The 26175-nt window shown below is 43.5% G+C and overlaps 2 protein-coding genes across 2 annotated transcripts in view; one reads left to right on the forward strand and one right to left on the reverse strand.

Annotated features, from left to right (window-relative positions):
* Nucleotides 1–1040: 1040 nt before the first annotated feature.
* agmo (alkylglycerol monooxygenase) overlaps nt 1041–26175 on the forward strand; it is a 53812-nt gene continuing 28677 nt past the window's right edge. The window contains exons 1-7 of the mRNA XM_058054026.2: nt 1041–1398; nt 10640–10770; nt 10843–10994; nt 21744–21847; nt 22680–22775; nt 24940–25006; nt 25194–25259. Of these exons, the coding sequence (XP_057910009.2) occupies nt 1279–1398; nt 10640–10770; nt 10843–10994; nt 21744–21847; nt 22680–22775; nt 24940–25006; nt 25194–25259 (736 nt within the window). The 5' untranslated portion in view covers nt 1041–1278. The remainder of the gene's footprint in view (nt 1399–10639; nt 10771–10842; nt 10995–21743; nt 21848–22679; nt 22776–24939; nt 25007–25193; nt 25260–26175) is intronic.
* On the reverse strand, nt 5840–7291 carry LOC144898478 (uncharacterized). The gene is made up of 2 exons (XM_078790485.1): nt 7217–7291; nt 5840–7168 (listed from the first exon to the last, which is right to left on the reverse strand). The coding sequence occupies exons 1-2, from the start codon at nt 7289–7291 to the stop codon at nt 5840–5842; spliced, it is 1404 nt and encodes a 467-aa protein (XP_078646611.1).

Here is a 26175-nt window from a genome sequence, read left to right on the forward strand (position 1 = left end):
TTATGCAAAAGCCATGACTTCCTGTCCTGAAACAAATGAAAGATTTTCAGGCAAGTCCAACTGCTTATGTCACACACATGAACGCAGCACTGGAGGTGCGTGCTAAATTTACCTTCACCCCGGACCGGGGCCAGTGTTTGGACTGCTGGTAGGACTTGGGGAGAAAAGCTACAAAGGATCGGATTCTGCTCTGGAGCCCAAGATGAAAATAATTTCACGCCGTGATCTCATCTTTCGCCACGCTGAGACACTGAGACCGACCCAGGAGGCCAATTTATCCGAACAATCACATTTTTTTTTTGCCCTCCCAGGAATGAGACACTTTCTATTGGAGACTTTCTTAAAACTGCAACTGGAAATGGCCATGAAATGGCAGTCACTTGTGCGTCACAAGGCTACGTGTGATCAACATGATGACGCAGGTCAGGTGGTTCAGTGAAATGACACAGTTTTAATGGTCCTTCAAGGTTAAGTCCTGATGCAATCATGTATATAACACGATGTTTTCGCAATTCAAAAACTATTTTATTTATTGTCTTGTGGGTGTGGAAGCCCATTTCCTCCACAAAAAAGACAATAAATTCTAATGGTAAATCATACTTATGAGATTAAAAAATGAAATTACAAATTGAAAAGTCCAAATTGTGATAACTGTAATGTATAAAAGTCAATTATGAGATAAAGTCAAAATTATGAGATGAAAAGTCAAAATTATTATGTCAGGCTCCTTTGTTCCTAGACTTCCTATCTCATAAATAGGTAATTTTATCTCATAATTCAGACCTTTCATCTACATTTGCACGTGAAAGGAGCCAACGTTTCTAAATATGTAGTAGTTTGCAATAACTCCACACAACAAAAAGTATTTCTATAGCTAAAATAATACAAACCATAAGTGTGTTTTGTTTTTAACTAACCATGTGTTTGGGAAGTTTTTTCACATTATAAGCAACTAACATAATAATAGAGTGACATCATCGCTGTGTTATAGCAATAACAATAATATATGTGAGCCCACCCCCCCCATTCAAATTAACAAGCAACTTTGTACTTGCACTCACAAGACGTATTACTGTTATATAATAGTTATTCCAGAATGACTCCTCCTGCCGGCAACTGACCTACTTTACCTCCGCCTGACTTTATAAATACGCCTTGGCGGAAGACCACACACAGCGAGTGGTGGTGCGACGACGCGGAGGACGTAACTTTCCTCGTCTTCCTTCTTTTTTCTTCTTTTCTTTTTTTTTTTAAAACACCTTCTTACCTGAGCAGGTGATGGCGGACAGCGTTCAGCTCGGCTCGGTAACGTCGGAGCTCCGGGCGATGTTCTACATGCTGTCGCCCAATGAGTCGTCCTTCCAGAAGGTTGAAGATGTTCCCGAGTACGTTCATCAGGTGGGCACGCGCGCGCGCGCACACACATCACGTGATCTCTAATTGAACGAAAGTGTGTCACGCGGGTAAATGTCAACTAAATCAATGGATGCAAAATCAACGAATGACTTGTAAAGTACTTGTAAATGTACTATATCAGGTACACAGTCTAAAGAGCTACTATGTGAGTCATAGATAAGGCTCATTTTCAGACCATTATTAACGTTCTACTTATTACAATAGCCTACTGTTTATGTATTACTGTCATAGGTTTTTGTTTAGTGCCAAGCATTTCAACGTATTATATTGATATATAGATTTATACACGTACAGTATGTCATAGTCGTGATCATTCATGATGTGGGCAACATAATTAGGGAACGGGTATGAAAGCCTTGGACATTTTGAGAAGCATTCCCATCCTCGAGCCAGCGACATCCCAAAGCTCCAAACACAGACATGATGGCAAACCAGCAACACCATCAAACAGATGCAACAGGAACGTGCTGCAAGTTAAAAATGCTTGAGTCACATAAACCGTGCAGGATGAAAAACACATGTCAAAGAAATAAAATAAAAATGCTGCAAATGGAAAAAAACACACCAACTCCCCGAAGTCAACAAGTGCAAGAGAGACATGCTGCAAGTTTACGGAACAACAACGGCGGTTTGCCAGGCTCGGGTTGGAACCTCGGCATTTGTGGTTCCAGATTCCTAAAAACATGAACAAATGAACATTTGATAGAGAATAATTAGAGTTATCTATAAATTAAATAAAATCCTGAAAAGCATTTGAGATAAATGATGCTAAATGATTTCAATGAGGACTGGATTGAACATATTGTTGATGCAGACATCCTGTACACCCCCATCACGTTATTTAGCAGGCGTACGCAATAAAAATAATGCCCTGGCCGTGAGTTGGCAACGTGTAGGATGCTTCATTTGAGAAACATGAAACAGGAAACAGTAGAGGACAAACCGACTACTTTGTCACATGCAAGATTGTTTCACATTGGTTCACAGTTGGGTTTTAGCTTTTAACTTTAGCCCTTCTTAGGGATTATTGGGCCTGTTGTGAGATCAGTCAAAGCTCCCATAAAAGCCTGTGATGACGGTGCTGGTGCTTGTGTGTCATCACAACATCTGTGAATGCACCTTTGTATTTGACTTCATTTCAGCTAAATAATAATTGTCCATAGGTATGAATGTGAGTGTGAATGGTTGTTTGTCTATATGTGCCCTGGGATTGGCTGGCCACCAGTCCAGGGTGGACCCTGCCTCTCGCCCAAAGACAGCTGGGATAGGCTCCAGCACCCTCGTGACCCTCGTGAGGATAAGCGGTAGAAAATGAATGGATGATGTTATAATAATAATAATAACAATAAAACAATAAACAATAATAATAATAATAATAGGCTGTCATGTATGAATGAATGTTCAAAATAGTGTCAGGTCTTGGTTTTCCTTCAGATTGAGTTGTTGGTGCTCTTATCCATATTGGAAGCAGACGTGTGTCCCTTGAGATTGAGACATCTGGGCGTGAGAGGATGTCACCCATCATCCCAGCAGGATGTCGCTCCTAGCCACATAGCAGTCCTATATAATGGGATGTGGAGCTGGGAAGAATGCCGGGCTTCAGGGGCCAATTGGACCTGCTGTCCGGGCCGCATAATTACAGCCGACGGGTATTGACCACGTGAAGCCCTCCGCACGCACTTATGCCGTGAAATGCCAGCGCTGCGTCAGCCAAAGCGCTTCTTTGGGCCAGTGGAAGGAAAGCAACTGACTTTGGTGTAAGTTGACTTTGCAACACGCATGTTTATGATCTTGCTGTTGTACTGCAGTACATGATCAGTACGCTTTTACACGGACTCACTTGTCAAATGTTTACCCCCAGCCCAGAAACGGCCAGGAAATAAAAAGCCTTGGACGGATTTAATGCGGCATGCAAAGATTGTGCAGCAAGTGGAACAGTCCGGTTTTTCCCTTCTTGAACAATTCCTAATCAGATTTCTGGCTAATTCTCTGAATCAAAGAATCCGATTCCTTCACAAGAGCTGCTGTTTTCTCTGGGAAAATAGAAAGAGTCTTTATTACCAACACATTTATTAGGAGAACAAATGCAACCTGTTGATGAAACTTATCCCATATTCTTTGTTTTTTATCTACATAAATGTTTGTCAAGGTCTACTTCTATTTGTTGGTGATCACAAGCTACTTCGCTTCCCAAACGGCCCCTCTGGCTGTTGGGTTGCTTAAATCGGTGAGGGCCACATAGTGAAAAATGAAAGGATGCAAGGGCCGTGCTGATGCTAACTTGTATGTATTTCAAGAAAAAACTGCACCCTCAGCTTTATTCTAGATATAAAATATAATATACCTATGTATATATTTATTATACAGCTGAAAGCGTCCCAAAAATGTCAACTTCATTCATTGCTCTGGTTTTCCCATTTTTGATGTTTTTTCAACATTTTCCAAATATTTCAGCTTTCTTCTTAAATAAGATCAATAAAGGTCACTTTTTCATAATATCAGGACTTTATTTCCATAATGTTTTGATTATATTCCCATAATATTAGAACTTATTTTACAACTTAACGGCCCCGCCCCTCACCTTTTGTCTTTAATATTTCAACTCATGCTGAAGTGAAATCATATTTGCTCATAATATCACAAGTTTATTCTTGGAAATTTGTGACTTTTTTCTCATAATATTTAGATTTTAATAATATTTAGATAAAATTTCAGCTCTTATTTTCCATTTCTGTTGCTTTTTAAAAAGATTCCAACTACAGTGAAGAAAATAAGTATTTGAACACCCTGCTATTTTGCTATTTCTCCCACTTAGAAATCATGGAGGGGTCTGAAATTTTCATCGTAGGTGCATGTCCACTGTGAGAGAGATAAACTAAAAAGAAAAATCCAGAAATCACAATGCATGATTTTTTAACAATTTATTTGTGTGATACAGCTGCAAATAAGTATTTGAACACCTGTGTATCATCTAGAATTCTGACCCTGAAAGACCTGTTAGTCTGCCCATTAGAAGTCCACCTGCACTCCATGTATCATCCTGAATCAGATGCACCTGTTTGAGGTCGTTAGCTGCATAAAGACACCTGTCCACCCCATACAATCAGTAAGACTTTAACTTGTAACATGGCGAAGACCAAAGAGCTGTCCAAAGACACCAGAGACAAAATTGTACACCTCCACAAGGCTGGAAAGGGCTACGGAGCAATTACCAAGCAGCTTGGTGAAAAAAGGTCCACTGTTGGAGCTATCATTAGAAAATGGAAGAAGCTAAACATGACGGTCAATCTCAATCGGAGTGGAGCCCCATGCAAGATATCACCTCGTGGGGTCTCAATGATTCTAAGAAAGGTGAGGAATCAGCCCAGAACTACACGACAGGACTTGGTCAATGACCTGAAAAGAGCTGGGACCACCGTTTCCAAGGTTACTGTAGGTAATACACTAAGACGTCATGATGTGAAATCATGCATGGCACGAAAGGTTCCCCTGCTTAAACCAGCACATGTCAAGGCCCGTCTTAAGTTTGCATATGACCATTTGGATGATACAGAGGAGTCATGGGAGAAAGTTTTATGGTCAGATGAGACCAAAATAGAACTTTTTGGTCATAATTCCAATAAGCGTGTTTGGAGGAAGAAGAATGAAGAGTACAATCCGAAGAACACCATCCCTACTGTGAAGCATGGGGGTGGTAGCATCATGCTTTGGGGGTGTTTTTCTGCACATGGGACAGGACGAGTGCACTGCATTAAAGAGAGGATGACTGGGGCCGTGTATTGTGAGATTTTGGGGAACAACCTCCTTCCCTCTGTCAGAGCATTGAAGATGGGTCGTGGCTGGGTCTTCCAACACGACAACGACCCGAAGCACACAGCCAGGAAAACCAAGGAGTGGCTCCGTAAGAAGCATATCAAGGTTCTAGCATGGCCCAGCCAGTCTCCAGACCTGAACCCAATCGAAAATCTTTGGAGGGAACTCAAACTCCGTGTTTCTCAGCGACAGCCCAGAAACCTGACTGATCTAGAGAAGATCTGTGTGGAGGAGTGGGCCAAGATCCCTCCTGCAGTGTGTGCAAACCTGGTGAAAAACTACAGGAAACGTTTGACCTCTGTAATAGCAAACAAAGGCTACTGTACCAAATATTAACATTCATTTTCTCAGGTGTTCAAATACTTATTAGCAGCTGTATCACACAAATAAATTGTTAAAAAATCATGCATTGTGATTTCTGGATTTTTCTTTTTAGTTTATCTCTCTCACAGTGGACATGCACCTACGATGAAAATTTCAGACCCCTCCATGATTTCTAAGTGGGAGAAATAGCAAAATAGCAGGGTGTTCAAATACTTATTTTCTTCACTGTATTTCAACTTTCAAGTGTTTTTTTGCTCCTGACGTGTAAAGTGTTTTAATTATTGTTCTACAACTTGTGTTTGTTTGGAAGTTTTACGAGAGGCTCAGTGGCCTCGCTAGTGGCCTGGCTAGTGTCCTCGCTAGTGGCCTGGCTCGTGTCCTCGCTAGTGGCCTCGCTAGTGGCTTCGCTAGTGTCCTTGCTAGTGTACTCGCTAGTGGCCTCGCTAGTGGCCTCGCTAGTGGCCTTGCTAGTGGCTTCGCTAGTGTCCTCGCTAGTGGCCTCGCTAGTGTCCTCGCTAGTGGCCTCGCTAGTGGCCTGGCTAGTGGCCTCGCTAGTGGCCTCGCTAGTGTCCTCGCTAGTGGCCTCGCTAGTGGCCTCGCTAGTGGCCTCGCTAGTGTCCTCGCTAGTGGCCTGGCTAGTGGCCTCGCTAGTGGCCTCGCTAGTGGCCTCGCTAGTGTCCTCGCTAGTGGCCTCGCTAGTGGCCTCGCTAGTGTCCTCGCTAGTGTCCTGGCTAGTGTCCTGGCTAGTGTCCTGGCTAGTGGCCTCGCTAGTGTCCTCGCTAGTGTCCTCGCTAGTGTCCTCGCTAGTGGCCTGGCTAGTGGCCTGGCTAGTGGCCTGGCTAGTGGCCTGGTTAGTGGCCTCGCTAGTGTCCTCGCTAGTGGCCTCGCTAGTGTCCTCGCTAGTGTCCTCGCTAGTGGCCTGGTTAGTGGCCTGGCTAGTGGCCTCGCTAGTGGCCTCGCTAGTGTCCTCGCTAGTGGCCTCGCTAGTGGCCTCGCTAGTGGCCTCGCTAGTGTCCTCGCTAGTGGCCTCGCTAGTGGCCTGGCTAGTGTCCTCGCTAGTGGCCTCGCTAGTGTCCTCGCTAGTGTCCTCGCTAGTGGCCTGGCTAGTGGCCTGGCTAGTGGCCTCGCTAGTGGCCTCGCTAGTGTCCTCGCTAGTGGCCTCGCTAGTGGCCTCGCTAGTGTCCTCGCTAGTGGCCTCGCTAGTGGCCTCGCTAGTGTCCTCGCTAGTGGCCTCGCTAGTGTCCTGGCTAGTGGCCTCGCTAGTGGCCTCGCCAGTGTCCTCGCGAGTGGCCTGGGTAGTGGCCTCGCTAGTGGCCTCGCTAGTGGCCTCGCTAGTGGCCTCGCTAGTGGCCTCGCTAGTGGCCTCGCTAGTGTCCTGGCTAGTGGCCTCGCCAGTGGCCTCGCCAGTGTCCTCGCGAGTGGCCTGGGTAGTGGCCTCGCTAGTGGCCTCGCTAGTGGCCTCGCTAGTGGCCTCGCTAGTGGCCTCGCTAGTGGCCTCGCTAGTGGCCTCGCTAGTGTCCTGGCTAGTGGCCTCGCCAGTGGCCTCGCCAGTGTCCTCGCGAGTGGCCTGGGTAGTGGCCTCGCTAGTGTCCTCGCTAGTGGCCTCGCTAGTGGCCTAGCGAGTGGCCTGGCTAGTGGCCTCGCTAGTGTCCTGGCTAGTGGCCTCTCTAGTGGCCTCGCGAGCGGCCTCGCGAGCGGCCTGGCTAGCGGCCTTGCTAGTGTCGTGGCTAAATGGCATTTCAAGTGATTTGTTTTTGCGGCAGTAAAAGTGAGTTAGCAGTAGCAATTGTTGACGCTGCACTGTTGACAGTTTAGTCTCTTTACGCTGTACGCTGAGTTTACGCTGTAGTGGCCAAGTGGAAGCTTTTAGTAGTGGACTTGTGTAGTGGATGTCTTGTGGGATGTTGCCAGGGCTCCGCCACGGAGTGATTGTAGTGAAAGGCGGGGAGGATAAAAGTGTCTTGTCAGACTAGCCTGTTTTGCAGCCAACCTTTCGTCAAGCGTGACCTCCGTGCGACGTCTGAAGGGGGGCTGGGGGTGGGGGGGTGGGGGGGGGAACCAACATCTGGTCGGCAAATGTGAGGTCCAACTCAGGAGAAAATGGGATGAAATGATACAACACCACAAGAAGCTGTATAAAGTAGACTTAGAAGAATATATTTGTTTCCTAAAGTGCTCCATTCCACCATCTTAATCCTTCATGATGGTTGCCGTGGTTGGATGGTTTAGACCCGGGGTGTCCGGACCTTCTGCTGTGTGCCGCATAATCAAAAATGAAAGGATGCTACTTGCTACTTTGCTATTTTGTAAAGCAACACACATGGATATGCATATGCTATAAGAAGTCATATTTGTTTCAAGACACAATGTCAGCTTTGTCATATATTCTTGGTGAAAAGCATATTATTACTATCAACATCGCTCTTTGCTCGTTTTTTTCTACTTTTGCTGTACTTTTACATTTTCCGAATACTTGGGCTTTCTTCTGAAATTTGCGTCACAATTTTGAACTCCATAATTAAAACATTTTGTAATAATGTGACTTTATTCCCATAATATTTTCATCTTATTCCAATAACATCATTAAGAAAACATAAATTGCGACTTTTTGTTCTCATTAGAAGACGGCTTTTTTTCCTCTTAATATTTTCACTTCATAAATTTACAACAATTTTTCATCATTCCTAACTGTGCTGTTTATTATACAATTATAATTATTTCCCATAATATTTTGGCTTTATTCTTGTTATATTATTGTAACTTTTCCTGCAACCAATTTTTTCTTTAATGACAACTTCACTTGTTGTTGGTTTGCTTGTTTCTCATAATTAAATGTGTTTTCTGTAATATTTCAACTGTATGCTGCTATGATGACCTTATTTTTACACGTTACACTGTTATTTTTGTAAAATTATGCTTTTTTTTCCTCATAATATTTTGACTTTATTCTTGGCAAATTCAATTTAAACATTTTCAACTTTCTTCTTGTAAATGTTCTTCTCATAGTTATGGTTTTATTCCCATAATATTTTGACTTCAATGTGCTGCGGGCCAATAAAAACACAACAGCGGGACGAAATGGCCCCCAGACCGCACTTTGGACAGAGCATGGGGCCAATGTTGGTTGATGTTTTGTCCCCTTTCAGAGCATTTTATGACGTTGACTTCCCTGGACCTCCCATTGCTCGGGTCCATTTCATTGTTTTATGGGAGAAAACATTATTATCCATCATAAAATAATAATTTAGTGTTTATAGTATGTTTGTAGGATGTGCACATCCTATCTTTCTATCAACAAAGGACAACAATGGAGGACATCTTTTTGTTTTTTTGGGGACCATTTTCTTTCAACTAGTCAACAAATATTACAAATCAGTTATTTCTTCAATAGAAACATCCAGAAAGGAGGAAATGGGCCTTTTGACTCCGTCTTGAGGTTGCGACCAGATGTTGGAATTTAGCATGCGATCACAACTCCCTGGTGATGCGCGCACACACACACACACACACACACACCACCTGCATGTAAAAATATGAAAACACAAGCACTACTCGGGTCCACGTGTGTCGCAAGTGGCTGGCAGAAAAGCTCAGCAACAGCAGCAACGGCGGAGCTAGCAGGCGTGACCTGTTTGCTCACCCCGTCCCGCACTAATTTGTTCCATGTTTGACAGAGCCATTAAGATGTTATTACATGTTTCCAGCGCACTTAGAGAGGGAGCCATGACACCGCCGGCTTGCTTTCTTCTCACCATTTCTTTGGTGGTGCTCCCTTTGAAGGCTAAACGCGGCCCACTCACACCAGCGCCACCGCCAGCGCCACCGCTATCTTGACATTCAACTTTCCAGTATGTGTTTTTAGTCAAATAAACAACTGTGGCTTTAAGATCCACTTGTATTTGTGGCAAAAGTAATGAGACACAGCTCTTAAAGGGACAGTACGCAACTGGCATTTGTTCCATTTTTAAGTAGAAAAAAACATACTGGCGTACAATTATTATTATTTTACAAACTTGACCAAAACAGACAATTCGTCATTTTACGTCAAGGCAAGTTCCAACATGAATAAAAGAATAGAGAACAGGCTGAATAGATGTAAGATATGCTAACAAATGCTTATTCAGCTACACAAAAATAAACATGAACATAAAAGGTGTCCAGTGTTTATGGAACATAACAAACAGTTTTAAGTTCAGTAACTTTTGTTTTCTTCATAGCCTTCGCTTTACGCCAGTCCCTAACACGTTTCTCACTTCTCTCTGCTGCTCATGACTGTTTTCAGCTGCTAATTTCACTAATTTCAGCTTGGAGTCTGCAGAATGTGATTTTCTTTGGGGGGGGGGGGGGTGTTCTGTGGTTCCCAGTTGTCTTTGTAAGCTAACGTCTACTGTTTAAATAGTGAATTGTTAAGTAGGAGATATCGGTGTGAAACTAGAGTGCCCTCTTGTGGCTGTCTGTGAAATTATATACATATTTTTTCATTTATAAGTCGCTCTGGAGTATAAGTCGCAGGAACAGCCAACCTATGAAAAAAAGTGTGACTTATAGTCCTGAAAATGCGGTAATTTAGGTAACTTGAACATGCTTAAATAACAGCAAATTTTTAGTAATTGAACATATTTTGAAAAAACGGGAAAATGGGAAGCCGCAGAATTGAAAGCAACGGGTCGAAGGACAGCTGAACAGTCTCCGAGTGAAAGGTTTGAGCGAAGTTCTTGGTTGTACCTGAATCCCAAGTCTGGCATGCTTCCATCTTTGTGGGAACACTTTGGGAAGACTCTTTTTCTGTCCAGAAAGGCACGCTTGGATGAGTTTTATGTGGAAGGTCTAGAACCGATCTAACATTACAAAATTCCCAGACACTCCAAAATCATGTAGAAGAGCAGGAACACTGGTTTACTGGTTTACTTTCTGTCATCTCGCATCTAAAAAAAAAAAGTCTTTCCACAGTAAGACCTGGGAAGCAAACATCATGGATGACGAGACTTGAAGGTCTAGCTTCTAGCTGGTCCTCCAACAGAACCCAAAAGCAGCGGAAGGTGTCGTGTTTTGCCGCGTCTGCTGATTCCCGAGCGTATGTGTGCAGGCCAATCCTTTCTTCATCGGGCTGATCATCCTGGAGATGGTGCTGGGCTTGTTTGTGTCAGAAGCTCCGCTGTACAACATCGGTGATGGAATCATCTCCATATCATTGGGAATGATATCCAGACTCCCGCTGTGAGTGTTCTTTGCCGGTCACGGTCTTCATCTGTGTGCCGCATGTCAGCGTCTCCTATTGCCCCACTTCAGGGTGCTGATGCGAGGCTTCGAGTTGTCGGCCTACGTGTACGTGTGGGACCGCTACCGCTTGCTGGAGCTGCCCTGGGACTCCTCCTGGACCTGGTGCATCGCCTTCCTGGCCGTGGACTTCTGCTACTACTGGTTCCACCGCTCGGCCCACGGTACTGAAACACACACGGGTGCTGGTTTCGTCGGGTTCATGGTCATTTATGAACACAGCAGCAACTGAACCGGTCTTGCAAAACCACCAGCATGAGCAAAGTGCTCAGTCAGCATTATTTCCCCATTATTAGCACAAGTGAAAAACAAGTGAAGAAAAAGTACAAAGTAAGCTGATGATGAATGGCTGTCAAAAGGAGATTTAGTTGGAGGAGGAAGATGCGTTGCTGGATGTTCCCGAGGAGGCCATCATTTGTGATGTACGCCGTGGAAGCGCAGCTGCTAAGCAGCCATGGAGGGTCTCCGGGGGGCTCCGTGCTGTATAGAATAATCCTCCCACACATCATGTGATACATAAATGGTGGATGAAGCAAACCTGTGAGTAAAGCTGAGCAGGAGGCTTTTCTTCTTTTTGGAGCAGATTTCACCAAAATGCAAAAAATCCAATAAGAAAATTGGCTGATGATAATGATGTAAGGCAGGATTACCCAAAATCAATGTCACTGATTTCAACAAAAGGCTTGATAGAATTTGTACACGGACCAAGAAAAAAATGACATTACTTTTTTATTATTTTTAGTTGACTTTTTTTTGGGCAGGGAACCAACTATATTTCAATTGAAAGTTGTAGCTGAATGAATCCTTAAACATAATAATGCAAAAATACGTATAGTATGAAAGTAAAGTATGAAAAAAGTATCATTGTTTTATTTTACAATGTGTACCTATCTTAATGAGTCTTTAAAATTCATTAAAAAATGTAAATATTTTGAATTTATTATAAGTATAATATTTTGAAAAAATAAAATGACAGTTACATTTATTGCAAAATGTAATTATTTTATTAGTAAATAATGTACACTCATCGGAATGAGTCTTCAAAATTAATTGAACAATTGTAATAAAATAAGGAGAATATTTAGATCAAATAAAATGAAACAAATATAGAAATAAAACATTTAGAATGTGGTATTCATTTTCCCCATGAATAAAGCAGACTGGCTGCACGCCGGAATGTGAGTGTGAATGGTTGTTTGTCTATATGTGCCCTGGGATTGGCTGGCCACCAGTCCAGGGTGTACCCCGCCTCTCGCCCCAAGACAGCTGGGATAGGCTCCAGCATGCCTGCGGCCCTCGTGAGGATAGGCGGTAGAAAATGAAGGAATAATGCAGACTCTAATGAATGAATCTTTAAAAATCAATAAAACAGAAATAAATTAAATGAAATAAATATATTTTAAAAAATTGACATGAGGCATTTATTTGTTCTCTGTGAATAATGGGCGCTCTAATGAATGAATGTTTGAAATTCATAAAATATAAATAAGTATAATATTTAGATGAAAATAAAATAAGAAAGAATATATAAATAAAACATTTAGAACGTGGTATTTATTGCCAGATTGTATTTGTTCTACATGAATAATGAGCTCTCTAGTGAGTCATATAAAGGCATATCTTAATCTTAATCTTAATCTTAACCAATTTTTTAAATATATATGTCATAAAATAGAAAACATTTTTGATGGAATAAAATTACAAACAGGTATTTAAATAAAAATGATATTTATTATTACGTTTTTTTTTCTTGTGATTGTTCTGCCTTGGCAAAGGTCTGCATTCTATTAGCTCTTCAATTTAATACACTTTTCTTCCCTGGTTTCTGTTTGAAACATGTAAAATTCCCTTCATGTCAAAGCATAAGAGCCATAAATCTTAATGTTTCATGATATGGAGAGCGTCCAACATGAAATTGCAAAAAGATTCCCATCCTCCACTGGGGATGTGAGGCCATTATGAGCCTCAATGTTAAAGCACCACTTTCAACTTTACACTTTTATGGCCTCCCCAAATTTTTTTTTTTCCTCTGAGTTTCCCTCTGGCGGCCGCCACATGAAAGCACGACTGGCGCGTAATTAAGTGGAAACACTTTGAGAGGCAGTCAGACGTCCATGCTGATGTCTTCATTACTGAGGAGACATTTCTATTTGGCTTCGCTCTCCCCAGACAGCGTGATCTCCGAGGCAAAATTTAGGATTCTCCGTTGACGGAAAACTCCAGAGGCCAAACCACGGCCTTTCCTGGCATTTGATCCAAATGCAATACACAGGACACGGGACGTTTAGGATCCGGGTCTGCACTGCAGTTTTTCAACATTTGTGTGCCTCCCGTTGACCTTGTGATCAGGGTCTGTGTCCCAAAATTTCAGGTCTTGTCATTTAGCACATGGAGAATCCAGCGGCAGCTTTCCACCGCAAAGTGTTACCTCGGAGCCAAAATGCGACCTTTGGTTAAAATGGAACCGCATTGATCAAATAACCTGAAGCCCCGACCAGAATAGAAAACATTTAAGTGCATATTTTGTGTGCTGCCACGCGTGCCATGGTTCTGACTATTTATGTTTCAATGCAGCCTGGTACCAGATGCTCTATGGGCCGAGCCGGGTCGGATGCGGCCGTGTTGTTGACAGGCGTGTTGATACTGTTTACTCTACGCTCCTATCTGCAGCGCCACTAATAGCAGCTCTGCATCTATATGCAGCCGTGCTAGCCGGGTGGAGGCCGGGCGGAGGCCGGGCGGGGGCCATTCATCAGCCGCTCAGCCGTCCTGGCTTTGATTATACGTCGGATCATGGAGACGTCTCACCGCACTGCCGAGTGCTTGCTCTCCGCTGCACTTTTAGCCACCAAAAAACACCACGCTGCCTGTCCAGAACCTCTCGTCAAATGGTCCTGTGACTTTTCGCATGTGCTGTGTTCGCAACGAGTCCCGAGTCTTTTAGGAAATGCGTTACAAGCCCCTTGGGGCTCGCTCCGACAGCTTCCATTCTACCTGGTCGGTGGGATTGGTTTTTGCCCATTGGGATTGGTTTTTGTCGGTTCCATCCATATATTTCCTTCCGCTAATGGGGGCAGCAAGTTTACACGTTGGGGTTTCCAGCCGCCTCTTCCAGTTCCACCAAGGGGACACCAGCTGTTTCGTAGGTCTACCCCCGGGCCTCCTCCTGGCGGACCAGGGAGGCATCCAGGCATCCACTTGAAGTCCAAGTAACCTCAAGTGGCTCCTTTTGCTGTGAAGTAGCTCCTCCCGGACGCCCCATCTCTTAGAGCAAAGATTCTCAACTGGTTTGGCTGTGGGAGCCACCTTCAACCCGAGACCCAAATTGTGGACATTTTTCAACTCAGACTCCTCATATCCTATCTTATATTTGAAAGGACTGTGATTAATAACAATGTGGTTTGCAGTGCTGAGACGCTGGTGGACGCTTCTCTAGCAGGTACCTCCAGCATGCCATGTTAGGTCTCCACAAGAACAAAAGGCAGGCGAAGGCAAAAACTCTCAATCCATTGAAAACACCCACTTCTGGGTCCCAACCAACCAGTTGAGAAACACTCTTAGTCTGAGAGGGAGTTCAGCCAGCAGATGAAAGTGCTATCTGATGCTTACTCTTTCCACCAGTACCAGTACCAGTACTCCATAGGAGTACTAGGTTGACCACTAAATGGACCGTGCCCACCATGGCCGTCCTGTACTACGACCGTATTGCTGCGTCGATCTGCCTGTCGATGGCCCGCTCCAGCCTTACAGAGATACTCGAACTTGAACCCGGGGCCAGACCCCACTTCCAACCCGAAAGGAGAAATGCACTCTTTTGAGGACCATGGCCTCAGATTTGGAGGTGCTGCGTCACATCCCAGACCTGGGCTCACATCTTCTTTGGAACATCTGTGTGCTGAGTTAGTGTGTTCTCTGTGTGCTTGTGTGGGTTTTGTGCGGCTACTCCGACATCCTCCTACATCCCAAAAACAGTCCGTGCAGATTGTCAGTCATGCAGGCCATGGACTAGTCCAGGTGCTTGGTTCAGCCTTGGCAGATCCTCCCCTTGTGATTGGCCAGTCCAGGGTGTACCCTGCCTCTCGCCTAACGTCAGCTGGGGTAGACTCCAGCTCACTCGTGACCCTAATGACGACTGTAAAGAAAATGGCCGAATGGATGGACGTGTCCGTTCAGTCGAGATGGAAAAGACTCCAGTGCTCTAAAGCCGTCATCTGTCAGCCATCAAAGTCTGTCAGAAGCAGTTTTCGATGTTTTGAACTTGGCTCTCAGCTCACTGCTTCCTGTCCTCTGGTCCAACTGCAGACCAGTCAAGACAAACAGATGTGCTAGCACTCCTCCACTGTCCGTCCCCCAGGACGCCCAGCCAATGTGGATGTTATTGTTTAAAGAGGAGCTCCTCCTGGCTGGAAGGAGGGGCGGGGGGGTCGTATGAGCAAGCTTGCCCCCCTGGGGATGGACAGGGGCTTCATAAATCTTCGCTTGTGACGGCGAGTTCCTGGCCTCGGCGCAGGTTGCGGGGCTCACATAAGGATCGGAACCCGCCCCCCTTTACTCGTGAGCCAGGATGTGGGCAGAAGAAAGCGAGCAAAAGTCCTAGTGGGGTCAGGGATGACATCAACAGCAGCATGGAAGTCATCGTGCCTGCGATGAGTCTGGCGTGTACGGACAGCGTTTAACCATGTTGGGGTGGCCTACGCTGCCCTGTGGCACTCCGCTCACTGGAATGGAAAACTTCCTTCTGTCAACAACGCTGAGAGAACAGCAGCTTGCCAGTGCTGACGCCTCCAAACGCTAAACTGAAGAAGGAAAAGTGAAGGATGAATACTTTGGTTAAATAATATGGACGTGTTCATACAAGGAAATGCGAGCAGAGCATCGTTAAATAGTATGGACGTGTTCAAACAAGTAAATGCGGGTCTGGAGTCAATGAAGTGCTATAAAGGAGCGACGACTGTAGATATTGATGTCATAAGTAGGCATGACAAGATGGTGACGCTCCTGCAGTGAATGTATGGACCTGCATAGCATCAATTCTCTGGGATTCATTTTTAAAGTTCCCTAATTAGAAGCAGGGGCCCCAAAGAAAATACCCCTTTACCCCTAATACACCATTACGACAGAGATTATGCTTTTATGTTTTTGGAAAAGCTGCCCTCAGGCTGGTGAGATGTTCTCATGCTGGCCTCACCTTCCCGTATGTTCCATCCCAAATTCCCGCATTTTGATCTTCTGGGTGTAGCTGACAGCTTCTTAAACCAGCACATCTTCTGCTCTCACTTTGTGAAGAATAGAGCAATGCAGTGAAAAGAAAGGTTATGTCAATATGATGGTATATAAGAGGAAGTTGTTTGTCGGAGCCCAAAGTGGGCGAGACCAGGAAGCGTGTGTTTGGTTTCGTGACTGAGCGGTGTGGATAGGGCATGAAGTTAAACGGCGGTGGCGGCAGGGAGTTGGACGAGCGTCCACTGAGCCCCGGCTGGCTGTTTGGGTTGGCTCCCCGTCCGTGGGCCCTCCAATCCAAACACGGGAAGGTTGTTCACAGCCCATTAGCGCCCTGATTGACAGGCCAAACTTCCATTCACAGGACTTTAAATCAAGAACGTCGTCTATTAGTGCCAGGAGTTGCCGAGGGTGATGACTTAGCCCACTTGATGTCATGCTAAAAGCATTTGGTAGGCTTGGTGGGATGAAAGTCGCTCCATTTGGATCACCTTAAACTTTAGGTTTTTGCAGCAAGTCGAGTGGGATGCTGCCTGCTGGGAGGACATTTATGGACTGGTTGGAGGGCCTTTTGAGACCATTTATTATTATTGGCCCCTGGTCACCGATAAAACTGTTTTTTAAAAAATACAGATTTCATGGCATAGCTATTCTGACCTCCATTGATTTGGTTTTACAGTCTTTAATAAACGAGCGAGGAATAATATCAAAGTGGCTCTGTGGCAGGAAAATATGTTTTTTTTATTGTACTTATAAAATGTTTGGTGTCCATTATTTAATCTGATTGCACTAATATTAGCTATAATTGTGTATGACAGACATTAATGTCACACTGAATTACTAGGATTATGTTGCTCAAGGCTAAAGTCCTCCATATGCTTATGACCTGATTCAAATAGCTTTGCCTGCCGTCTTGGCATGTGAGTCTGCCCTGACAGGAGGAGGAAATGCGGGCTTTCCTATATTACCCAACATTTTAGCATGAATAGTCAGACATTTTTCTGAAAGCCATCTTTTCAGGTTCTATCGATGTGTCAGGTTGATTTGTCTCTTTGTGAGCAGGTTTGATTTCTTTGTACCCTTCAGTATTCACAAAGCATTTGCCTTGTTTCACATCTATTTTGGAGGTAACAGCTGATTTAACCTTTGCAACCTGCATCCTTCCATTATTCTGGATGGGGCCTGCATTGGAAATATTTGGACTTAAAGGGGTCCTTAAAGGGGTCCTACCCTGCTCGTTTAAGGGCTTTTACAATTATTGGATCCCAGTGGAGCACGATAGTAAGTTTAATACTCCATAAATCTCAAGTTGTGTTCAGGGTAATCTACTGACCATGGCAACTCTGCCGCCATTGGTCAGGGATTGGCTGGCAATGGGAGTCAGACAAAATTAGAGTAAGCAATTTATTGCAAACAAGAATTAGTCAAGTCAAGTAGGCTTTTCTTCAGCTGATCACAACCTTTAAAGATCAAAATCTTAGCAAAAATATGGATTTAATGTCATTTTGTGTCAGGTATTCATGATCAGTCATGATCTGTCAAAAAGCTTTCTCTCTTTGATGGCAGTCAGACGGTTGAGCTCCTGAGGCCACTTGCATCGTGCCATTACTGCAGAGCTTGGATCGAGTACGACAGTCATTTCAAACTTCTTCACAAAAGTAGTAGACCCCAAAAAAGCCCAGAGCCAGAGGATCTGATAGACTGTCTGTCAAGACATGGGACCATCCCTGGCCCACTCAGCCCAAATGATGGACACTAGGAAGAAAAGCTTCCAGGCTTTGTGTCTTTCAATGCCACATCATTTGGAATTTGCACGAGGGCACCAAATATGGGACAATTTAAAGGTGGAAGAACATTTTATTCTCTGACAAGAAAAAAATAACCTTGATGGTCCTGATGACCTCCAATGTTACTGTTCTAACCAGAAGATCTCCCATGAGATGTTCCACAAAGAATAGCGAAGGGGGCGCCATGATGATCTGGGCTGCTTTTTCCTTCGATGGAATAACGGAGTTACTGGTTTTGCAGGGGCCTCAAAATGCAGCTGGCTATGTGGAGAAGTTGTAGGGGTGCATCCCTCATGAATGAAGGACCTTTTCTTGACAACATTGCAGTTCACGATACGTGCCTGACAAAGGTCTTCCTCCAGAGAAATAAGCTCATTCTTTGGGATCATCCTGCGTGTTCCCCTGATTTAAATCCAACTGAAAATAGTTTGGGACAGATGGCAAGGGAGGTTTACCAAAATGGACATCAGTTCCAGACAGTGGATGGGCGTGCCCAAACCCAATTTTGAAGTATTTAACAAGTAATTAACAAGAATGCTGCTAATGTACAACCTTTGCCTCTTGGATCTGGCCACCTTTTCCCAGTTCCCAGTGGACTTCAAGAACTGGGCTTTCCAGCACGATAGCAGTTGCCCATGGCAAAGCAGTGGTCTCCATGTGAAATGTACTCCGTGTTCCGAGGATGCTTTTGGAGGCGGGTGTTTTGTTCCACAACGTTTGGTCTATGGCCTTGCTGTGAGCGTGGGCTTAGTGGGCTTAGTGGGCTTAGTGGGCTGTGATTCTCTTCCCTCCTGAATGGCGCTTGCCAAACTATGCAGCGCCCCGCCGAGTTCAGAGATGAGGACATGGGCTTGCAGCGAAGCCTAGCGGTTCACACTTCCTATCAGTGACAAGGAGCATCAATCTTAGGCCGCCTGCAATGTTCGACCCTGCCAAGGTCCATTACTGTTCCACCACAAGTAAAAAAGACTGTGGTGCTGGAACAAAGCATGAATGTCAACACTTGACATCTACAACTCGTGGTTCTGACTGGCGGTGGGGTGAGCTAACTTGATGGCTAACTCTTGCTCTTTGTTTACTATTGTTGCTTTGTTAGCATCTTTGGTTGGTGTTGCTTTTGTGGGAGTCAGCAGAACTGGATCCATCGGACTGGTTGGGTAGGGTAGGATTCGTGATAGGGATTGGAATGAAATCTTGTATATCAACTTAGATATTGTGTGATTTGTGACATCGTGAAGTAATCAATCATATTGACTTCATGGCAAAGCAGCAACCAGCAGAGTACGCTGGTCGTAGTTAGGAGGGCAACCAAACTTGATTTGTTCAATTCCCTCATGGTCAACTCATCCCTCATACGCGGCTCCTATTGCATTCTTACTACAATGTTGCAATAAAACACAACAAAAGTAAACCGGCAATAAAACATGATGCTAATTTGCTATTTGACTTCTTTGTCGTACCACTTTTTAAATGATACATTTCATATTTGCTACAAAAAGGGACATTTTCCTTGTGGAGTTTAGGTTTTTGGGTGATGATAGGCCCACAATCCAAATAAAAATAACGGTGCTGTCACACATGTGCGGCTGTCCCGGGGAAACCAATGGCGGCAAGATAAACAAGGAGCTAAACATGGTACAGTAGTACCTACAAATGCTAGCCTGAGCTCTGAAGGGTTAATCGTCTTCTGTTCATTGAGTGTGACGGTGGAAGCTAATAGGCTGAGGTAGAAAGTCCTACAAACAGTTCAACGTGTCCACGCTGTCCACAGGTTTGTGTTCCAGAGAGCAACACCAGTCTTAATAGGACGCTTTGCAGGGTGACGCGAGGTCCAGCTTTTGCTTCTCCTCTTTTATCCTAACCTCAAATCCAGCGTTTGTACACAGAAGGTGTCAGAACCCCCAACGCCTCCCTGGGACTTTCACTCTCTCACACCCGCATAAGTCCAGCAATAACACGGAATCCATAAAGCCAATATTGCTCACTTGTGGGAGCTTTCTCTCGGAATTCTTCTGGGTCCTCCCCAAACCCCAGAGGGGGTTCCGCCTTTTCGCTGATTGGAACTTGGAAGAGCGTCCGTGCAGGTTCACACAGTGAACACTTTGACTTCTCAACAACGTGTTTGTTCAGGTGCTGGAGACCCCGACCCTTCGTCTTGATGACTGTCGGCCTTGCTGGAATTCACAACCATAGAGGGGGGGTTTGCTGTGTGTGTGTGTGTGTGTGTGTGTGTGTGTGTGCGTGTGTGTTTGCCCTGCTCTTTGCTAACACACACTTCAGGTTATTGTTTGTGAAAAGACTAAAACTACAGTACAGTAAGACTACAGTACAGTTATCCCTTGTTTATCACGGCTGACTGGTTCCAGACCCGACCAGCATGAGTGAAATAGCATTTAATATGAATAAATAGATGAATATGAGTGTGAATGGTTGTTTGTCTATATGTGCCCTGTGATTGGCTGGCCACCAGTCCAGGGTGTACCTGTTAACGGCCTTCTAAATAAGTTTTTTTTAACATGATCAGAGCCTTCTATATATGAAATAACAGCCCTGTCATCGTTGCATTTGCATTAGCCTGGATAGTAGATCAAATGAGAGAAAATGAGATCTATTTGACATGAATAAGTTAGCACATGGCCAGTTCCTTCCATCGCTGTATATGTCATTAGGGAAATGACAGCCTTAAATGGCTTCACCCCATATATGAGTAAATTAGCCATTTAAGATCAGGTCAAGGTCAATAAAAGTCCAGCTGCTGTGTGTCACAGTAAATGTGTTCCATAGGCATCCTAATTGGCGGCCAGACGCATGTGTGGAGGACAGGAAGTGATGTTGCGATATTCAGAGTTGAGTTTTAGCTTGTCATGGCTTATGGCCCCAACAGTAACCCGTGGTGTTATTTTGATTATTATGTAATTATTATTGTGCTTGTTGTGAGGTCATTTTAATTTACAATAAACGGCTTTTCTGGTGATCCTTTTCTGTGGTGCTAGTCTCACCAAACAATTACTGACATCTAGTGGCCAATGGAAAACGCTACATTCACAATTACAATGTTGCTTCTGCCTTGTATTTGTATTTTAGTTATGTAGCCATTTTTATGCTTGAACATGCTTAATATGCATATTTTTCTCAATTATTCAACCACAAAACAGCGATCATTTATGAAGTCATTATTTTTGAAAAACCAAGATAGACCGAGAGTGAGGGTGTGATTTTTAATGCATTTTTCAGTTAACATCCAAATTTTTTGCTAAAACTGTGCCTTGGATGACATGGCAAACAAAGCTTGTTTATATCATGACAAGCACTTACTTGATGGTTTTGTATTTTCTTCCTCAAACAACAAAGTAAAAATGATGCTAAATGTTGGACATTTGTCATTTGAAATTATTTTTGCACAATTTAATGCATGTAAAGCTATAATTATTGTCTATAAAATGTTTTGTGTTAACATTTCTGGGCCCCTGGAACGGATTTATTGGATTTACATGACTTTCTATGGGAAAATTTGCTTTGCTTAGAGTCCGTTCTGGTTTGAGTCGGACCTTGTGGAACAGATTATTGACGCTAACCAAGGCACCGCTGTATATAGTTCAAGTGGCCTCAGTTGTGCTATTAAAGGTTTAATTAGCAAGCCTCTCTGTGGAAAGGTTTCTGTGTAAAACCGCAGCTTAGCTTCATGTATCCTGCTGGTGTATGATATTATTTGAGGATTACTGGTCTCTGCCGCGAGTCAAAGAGGATGTGATGTGGCGTGCCAAGTAGACGCGCTGGTCTGGAAAGGTCTCCAAGATCCAGTAAAAGTTAACAAGCTTGTTCTCCGTTTGGATGCTAATGTGAAGCGTGACGCTCAACGCACAACGGCTACCTGAATCTGCATGTTGTGTGTGTCCCATCCCGCAGAGGTGTCCATCTTGTGGGCGGCTCACCAGGTTCACCACAGTTCCGAGTACTTCAACTTGAGCACGGCCTTGCGGCAACCGCTCGCCCAGCAGCTGACATCCTGGGTACGTTCCTGTTCCTGTGCACATTCCAGCTCCCCTGGGATTTTCACCACAATACTGCCTTGGGAGTATGGTAGCCGACACTTTAAAAGTACTTTGTACACAGTATACACTGTAGCGTGATATACAACGTAACGTGAATGACACAATGGTTAGCAACACAGGCAGCAGTGCTAACATTACACCCACATTGTAACAGCAACATCACGCTAGCGTAGCCTAATCACTAAAAAAACAAAGCAAGTGACTGATAATAGCTGGCTTTGTCTCTAAAGGTACAATATTTCAATGTACTGCTAGCATGATATCCCTCCTCTTCCTGCGTTGAGTACTTAAGACGTGACATAAATGTGAATTAGTTATGTTTGTTGTTGACTAACAATAGCGACTTACGTTAGCTACTATTGAGTGTTTTAGTGTTTTATCATAAATTGACAAGGACTCCACATTGTACACTCCATGCTCGTGTACGGGCAAACCAGTGGTGACTGACAGCTATGAACGCCGCGTATGGCAATTTTTATGCAGTTTAATTTGCAACTGTGCAAAAATATAGAGCCTTTTTGTGCGGTCTGTTTAAATATGCTAACCGGTGGTGGTGGTGGTGGCATAGGTTTTGGTTAGAATATGTCACTTGTAAGATGTGTAGTGAAGCTTATTTGTTGATGATGATCATTATTATTATGAATTTTTTCACAAAGCTGTGAGGTGAGGCGAATACGAGGGGTCGGTCAGAGGCAGTATCGTGTCTAATCATGTCTATAAAAAGCCACTTTTTGCTGTTTCTTGGTGTGGTGGTGATGATAAAGTACATGTTTGTGTTTACCTTGTTCAGATCTTCTACTTGCCCATGGCTCTGGCCGTGCCGCCTTCCGTCTTTGCCGTCCACATCCAATTAAATCTGCTCTTCCAGTTTTGGCTGCACACAGAGGTAAACATTCTGCCAAGTAATCACTGCTGTATTATTCTAGCGGTATAATCCTGAAGGTGTGACATTCTTTTATTACACATTAACAATCACACAAAGAATGATACACGTTTTTGATTGATGGCCAAATAAACTTGATTCATCCAACGACAGAACTGAGGGCCTGTCACAGCAAGTTAATATTATTTATGTACATACTCATCTTTAGTCCTATCTTTATGAATGAACACAGAAAAAAAGTCCTTGTGTTTGCCTGTGCCAGCATTAATGTGTCCTCTTTAGTCCAGACGGCAGTAGAACCTGCTCTCAATAAAAAAATAATGAGATATGAAATATTCCAAACAGAAGCACACAGCCTCAACTGTGAGCATCACATTTACGATGCTTCTCAGGAAAGGGAATTGGAACTCCTTCCAGAACCTTTAGTGTGCTATTAGCCAAGGCCGTCATAATAGTCATATTTTCTGAAGGGAGGTCATTTTGTGCCTCCTTTATGGTCTTCATCCAATTTAATGGCGCACCATTGCAGCCATTGCAGCGTCAATCCAAACACAAGCAAAGTGAAGTGACGGAGACCCTTTAGTTAAAGCAGAACGACCACATGCAACATTACCAGCATGACATGGCAATAAATGCCGTGTAGCCATGCACATTTTCTCCACGCTGACCGGGGCGGCCATTGTGTCAATGCCGTCTGTGACCTCGCCAGCTGTTTGACATCCAAGAGGAAAATTGTCTTGAAGGTGACTTCCATTGTGTGAATCAGCGCCATTCAAATGAATAACTACGAGGGCTTGTAAGATTGTAATTAATGTGCCGTGAGCTGCCTCTTTATGCTCACTTGATCCGAGTTAGCACATTTTCAATGCTTTGATTTGACATTACACTAACTCTGAACTGCAGGTCTTAAACAAAGCTGTCACAGTAAAAAAAGTGCATTTCACAAAAATAAACTTTTTATTATTAAGGAGAAACAAATCCAAACGTACATGGCCCTGTGTGAAAAAGTGATTGCCCCCTAAAGCTAATTGGTTAGACCACTTTTAGCAACAACCTGTGATGACTTGCAATGAGTCTCTCACAGCTCTGGTGGAATTTTGGCTTCTAGCACTTTTGTAATTCAGACACATTGGCTGAAAACCTGGCTTTTCCAGGATGAGGCGTCTTTTTGAGGCCATTCCACAGGTCAGGACTTTGACTAGGCCGCTCCAATGTCTTCATTGTTTTGGTGGACTTGCTGGTGTGTTTTGGACCATAGTCCTGCTGCACAAGCCAGGCTTTCAGATGGCCGGACATTCTACTTCACGTTTTTTTGGTTGACAGCAGAATTCAGGGTTCCATTTATCACAGCAAGTCTTCCAGGTCCAAGGTTCACCACTCTTTCACCATTTGTGGATAATGGCTCTCACTGTGGTTCGCTGAAATCCCAAAGCTTTAGAAATGTCTTTATTACCTGTTCTAGACTGATTGATCTCAATTAATCCCAGATCACGGCAATCACTTTTCACACAACACCATGTAGATTTGGATTTTTTTCTCCCTTAATAATAAAAAGTTTCATTTTGCGTCATGTGTTTAGTTGTGTTGCCATTGACTAATATTTCAATTTGTTTGATGATCTGAAAATTGAAGTGTGACAAACATGCAAAAAAATAAGACATCAGGAAGGGGACAAACGCTTTTTCACACCACTGTATTTGATTGATTTCACAATCAGAAAATGTTTATGTTAGTATTTTTTTTATTGGAATAAAAGTGATAAAAGTAATCAGTATCCCCCCAAAATGTCCAAACAGTAATATTATTGGCATTGAAAAAAGTGGCCAAATATTTATTAGGATGGGGAAAAAAGCCAAAAGGAAATTGGTATCTGTATTTAAAAAAAGTAATTGGTCTAACTATTGAAAAAATGCCAAAAGGTCATTGGTATGGAAAAAAAATGACCAGAAATGTGTTGATATTAAACAAAGGCAAAAAAAGAAAAGTGAAAATAGTTATCAGGTAGTTATCGTTATTAAAAATAGCCCCACGGCCCTTGTGAGAACAAGCGGCATAGAAAGTTGATGGATGGGTCTTGATCTGGATAACGTTTGTCCAGCCAAATGAACCACTTTGGTGGGTTGCCAGTTGAATATCTCCGGTTGACATGAATTGACTTGTCTTTTAGGTAGTCCAAGACCTGGGACCTCTAGAGTGGCTCTTCAACACTCCAAAGCATCACAGAGTTCACCATGGTGAAGAGCAGCTGAAGTCCGACCATTTCACGTTGACTTCCAATGACCATGAATCAGCATTAATGCTTCTTTCGTTTAAACCATTCATCTATTTTTCTTTTATGATTTGAAATGTAGATGCAGGATCAGCAATGTGCAACTTGTGTTATATGTTTATTTTTATGAACCCCAAGCCGTCTTCCCACAGGGAGGAACAAGTACTGCATTGACAAGAACTACGGCGGCATTCTCATCATATGGGACCGATTGTTTGGTAAGCAGTTGCACACATAAAAAACCTAAACTTCGTTATGTTAATGAACTTGACATATTGAACATAATTCAATGGTTAATTCATTTGATATTAATTCTGAGAGAAAATGGTGTATTTTGCAGGGTGACATTAGGATAAAGTTTGACACAAGCACAGATAAATAGTTAAATTATCATCCTAAATATATTTTATTCCACTCTGATGTTGGCATCCTTCCCTTCATTTGAGCTTCACTTTTTTGTCCACTCGGGATGGTTTATGGTTTAAGTGTGCATATTCATATCATAGCAAATGGAAGGAGAAAGTTTAACAATCGTGAGAAAGCAGTAACTGGCCTAAAGTCTATTTGGTTAACTTTCATGTCTCCTATAAGTAGAATATTTTGTAATATTGCCTTATTATTGTATGAGCCACACGTGGTTGCTTTGTAAATATCACCTACTTTGGCCTGCCTGTGCATGTGTGGGTGTGTTTACTGGGATTTACAAGTGTCCCTGAATGCAGCAGCAACTTGTGTCCCAGGAGTTATGTAATGCACCTGAAAAAGCTGGAGCTGCACTAACAGCAGTTTGATCGTTTTGATCCTGCTTGTTGAGTATGAAGTGTCCCTCATCTGACTGGGATCTTTCCATGATGTCCCAACTCTAAGAGAGCCACTACCCCCTACTTAATAGTATCGGAAATACAAAAATACATCCATCCAGCAATAAAGCCTCATCTTCAAAGTGCCAGGTTTCGGCACCGGGCCGTGCGGGGATGAATTGGAACGCCAACATGAATGAAATCTTCAACGTGAAACATTCTTAATGCACAAAGTCATCATTCAGACAAACTTATTTGTTGGTATGATGCACACAGCGCAAGGAACAACTTCCTGGTCTGTCTCCTTCCGGCTGCGGTCTTGTTGCACTGTGAG

Source organism: Doryrhamphus excisus, linkage group LG5 (genome assembly GCF_037039965.1).
Source record: "Doryrhamphus excisus strain RoL-2023G ecotype Guam linkage group LG5, RoL_Dexc_Guam_v1.1, whole genome shotgun sequence".
Lineage (NCBI taxonomy): Eukaryota > Metazoa > Chordata > Actinopteri > Syngnathiformes > Syngnathidae > Doryrhamphus > Doryrhamphus excisus.

Bases quoted from the DNA above. Each gene is read 5' to 3' on its own strand.
- LOC144898478 (XM_078790485.1), bottom strand. From the start codon at position 7,291: ATGCCATTTAGCCACGACACTAGCAAGGCCGCTAGCCAGGCCGCTCGC. The intron at 7,169-7,216 runs GCCACTAGCCAG...GCCACTCGCTAG, and splicing joins CTCGCGAGGCCACTAGAGAG to GCCACTAGCGAGGCCACTAG.